We start from the raw sequence: 2,767 nt of genomic DNA on the forward strand, positions 1-2,767 counted from the left end.
TGATGGCTTCGATGTAGAAATTATTGAAGTTAATTGATGCAGCTCGATAGCAGAAAAACAGTCTAAATATATATCTGATAACCACGTCTCCACAACATTCTAATTTCAATGAATGAGTTCCTTCACTTCTCAGAATGCCTTGAAAAATCCAGTGGAACTTGCTAGCTCAACATGTAACACATTTGCTAGTGGAGGTGCAACAGTGCACAAAACCTATGGCTTGGTGTGGTTTGGGTACCACAGATAACATTTATTTTGAATGTAAATATAAGACAGCAGCTCTTCATTCTTCTCACTGTAGCACATTGAAATGCTGGCATAAAGTTAAAAAAATTGCAGTTCTAGAACAAGCTGTTGCTTATTTAATTAGATTTTGACTAGACACCAAAACTTCGTTGAAATACTCTCACACTATGTGACGCTGTCTGTTTAGTCAGTTATCTGCAGGAATAAGACAAACACACTACCAAGCAATCCAATAGCTGTTGATGTTAGCCAGTCTTTATGAGGGATAAGGATAGAAGTGTGTAATATTTAGAAGGATCTATTGTCAGAAATGGAATATCATATCCATAGGTATGTTTTCATTAGTGTATAATCACCTGAAAATAGGAATTGTTTTTTGTTTCCTTAAAACGAGCTGTTTTTATCTACAGAGGGAGCGGGTGGAAATTAAACCGACTGCATTTATTGGAAAAGTATTTATAGAACAGCCTCAGAATTGAGCTTCAAAGCAATGTTTCAGTAAGAGAGCTATTTACAGAACTTTATTTTAGATAAAAGTTGCTATATTTATTGTTTATAAGATAATGGATACTGACAAATTTAAAAAAAAGTAACGTTTCCATACGGGATACTTTTTGCAGACAGATTCTGGGGAAATACTTTTAAGGATTAGAATACGTTTTAGGATTCGGAAATGGATTGAAAACAAGATGGTTAATAATTATTAATTAAATCAAGAACTGTACAAGCTAACCTCCATAAACACATATCATATGGTTGATTCTGTGGTGTTTGATTTGTCTTCAGGAGTATCCAGGAAGTCAGACGGCTGGGTGGGGCTGGGCTGCTGTGAGCTGGCTATCTCAACTGAGTGCCGCAGGGAATGCAGACAGGTGAGGTCTCTTCCACATTTATTTTTTAAGAATGACTGACCTAATGTTACCGTTATTCATGTTTAGGTTAGGTTCCCTTATGCTGTGTTTTTTGTTCTGTGTTCATGACAGAGTTAACCTGCTTTCATTTCATTTCCCTTTCCCATATAGGCATCATCTAAAAATGACATAACAAAAGTATGCAAAAAGGTCACAGAGGTAAGTCTAAGAGTTTTAGAATACTGTGATTAATTCATTAGATGCATGTTAACTGGTTGTGTCAACCCAAATGATATTACTATATTATTATAATATATTACTACCACTATTCGTCATACCTGTACTTCCTCTAGCATACATTTCTCCAGCAGTGGTGCTACTGCCACTATTGCTACCACTGTGAAACATACAATACTAGTAGATATTTTAGATCTGTGATATTCATGTACAGTACCATTTTCTTTGTGTTTATTCTGGTGGTACAGCTCGTTACTGGTTACTTAGTGCTCGCTGATAGGATTATCCAGCTACTTACACAGGGTTACAAACCCAACAATGTTAATAGTAACTTTTAGAGAGGCTCTTTAACATAGTTTAAGTTTTTCTTCTTATTCATATTAAAGCTACAGTAGGTAGCTTCTGTGAAAATATATGTCATTTTTCTGGCTAATTCTAGTGCTACTAATGGTTTTTGCAAGAATCCACTTTGCCATTTGGAGCATTAGAAAAAATCAGAAGAACATGTTTTTTTCACAGATTATCTGTCTCATGTACTACTGTCAGGATATAGTGAAAAACAAAGTTTCAGCAAATATGACAAAAAATAAAGTTTTATATAAATTACCTACTGCAGCTTTAATGAAAAGAGAGAGGGGTGGGGAAGATTAATCTGAAGGGTCACAAGATGGTTAAAGGAATCAGAAAGATTCAAATGAACATATTTCTGCTGCACAAATGTATGTTTTATGAATGGATTTTTAATGACTTTTTATTACAGATTTTAAGTTTTTCCTGTAACTGCTGGATACTTCCTTACTAAGTATTTTCAAACCTATACTAATCCCTCAGATAAAACAATCTAAGAAGGAAAAGTCACATTTTAGTTGAACTGCTCATGATTCAAAAAGGTCAGGAGCTGCTGAGATAGAGTTATGCTTTTGTTAGTATGCTTTTTGTATTATAAAGTGTTAAAATAGTGAGTTCTGTATCACCACAGCTTTTCTCCTTTCCTTCTAGAACTCCCTCTACAGCTGCATCACCAAAAATGAAAGTAAGTTGTTAGTCACACAGACATACACGAGATGAACAGCGAAGAAACCAATAATTGCAAACACTGATCTCATCTCTCCATCCAGCCAATAAATAAATAAACCCTTAAGCACACCACTATCTTCCAGGACCAATAGACAGGTCGTTTGTGTTCTTTCTCTGTTCTCATTCTTGCACTGTGTCACACATACTGTAAATACACAACATGCATACACACATAGCAGAGCGGTGTTGTTTGCCTGGCAGGATGTGAGGTCAGAAAGAGAGGACTAAATTCCACCTACGGCACACAGGTCCAGTCATTGTTAATGAGACAGTATGTAGCACCAACATTTTTTATTTTTTATTTTGGATTTTTATTTTTATTTTTTTCAAGAATGCACTAGGAGGAGCCAGAGGAA

The 2,767-nt window shown here is 35.3% G+C and overlaps 1 protein-coding gene across 1 annotated transcript in view; it reads left to right on the forward strand.

Annotated features, from left to right (window-relative positions):
* reck (reversion-inducing-cysteine-rich protein with kazal motifs) overlaps positions 1–2,767 on the forward strand; it is a 25,839-nt gene that overhangs the window by 19,822 nt on the left and 3,250 nt on the right. Inside the window, 3 exon segments of the mRNA XM_035656134.1 lie at positions 1,036–1,118; positions 1,269–1,316; positions 2,334–2,367. Of these exon segments, the coding sequence (XP_035512027.1) occupies positions 1,036–1,118; positions 1,269–1,316; positions 2,334–2,367 (165 nt within the window).

Source organism: Morone saxatilis, unplaced genomic scaffold (genome assembly GCF_004916995.1).
Source record: "Morone saxatilis isolate NCDOM2014 unplaced genomic scaffold, NCSU_SB_2.0 Contig0, whole genome shotgun sequence".
NCBI lineage: Eukaryota > Metazoa > Chordata > Actinopteri > Moronidae > Morone > Morone saxatilis.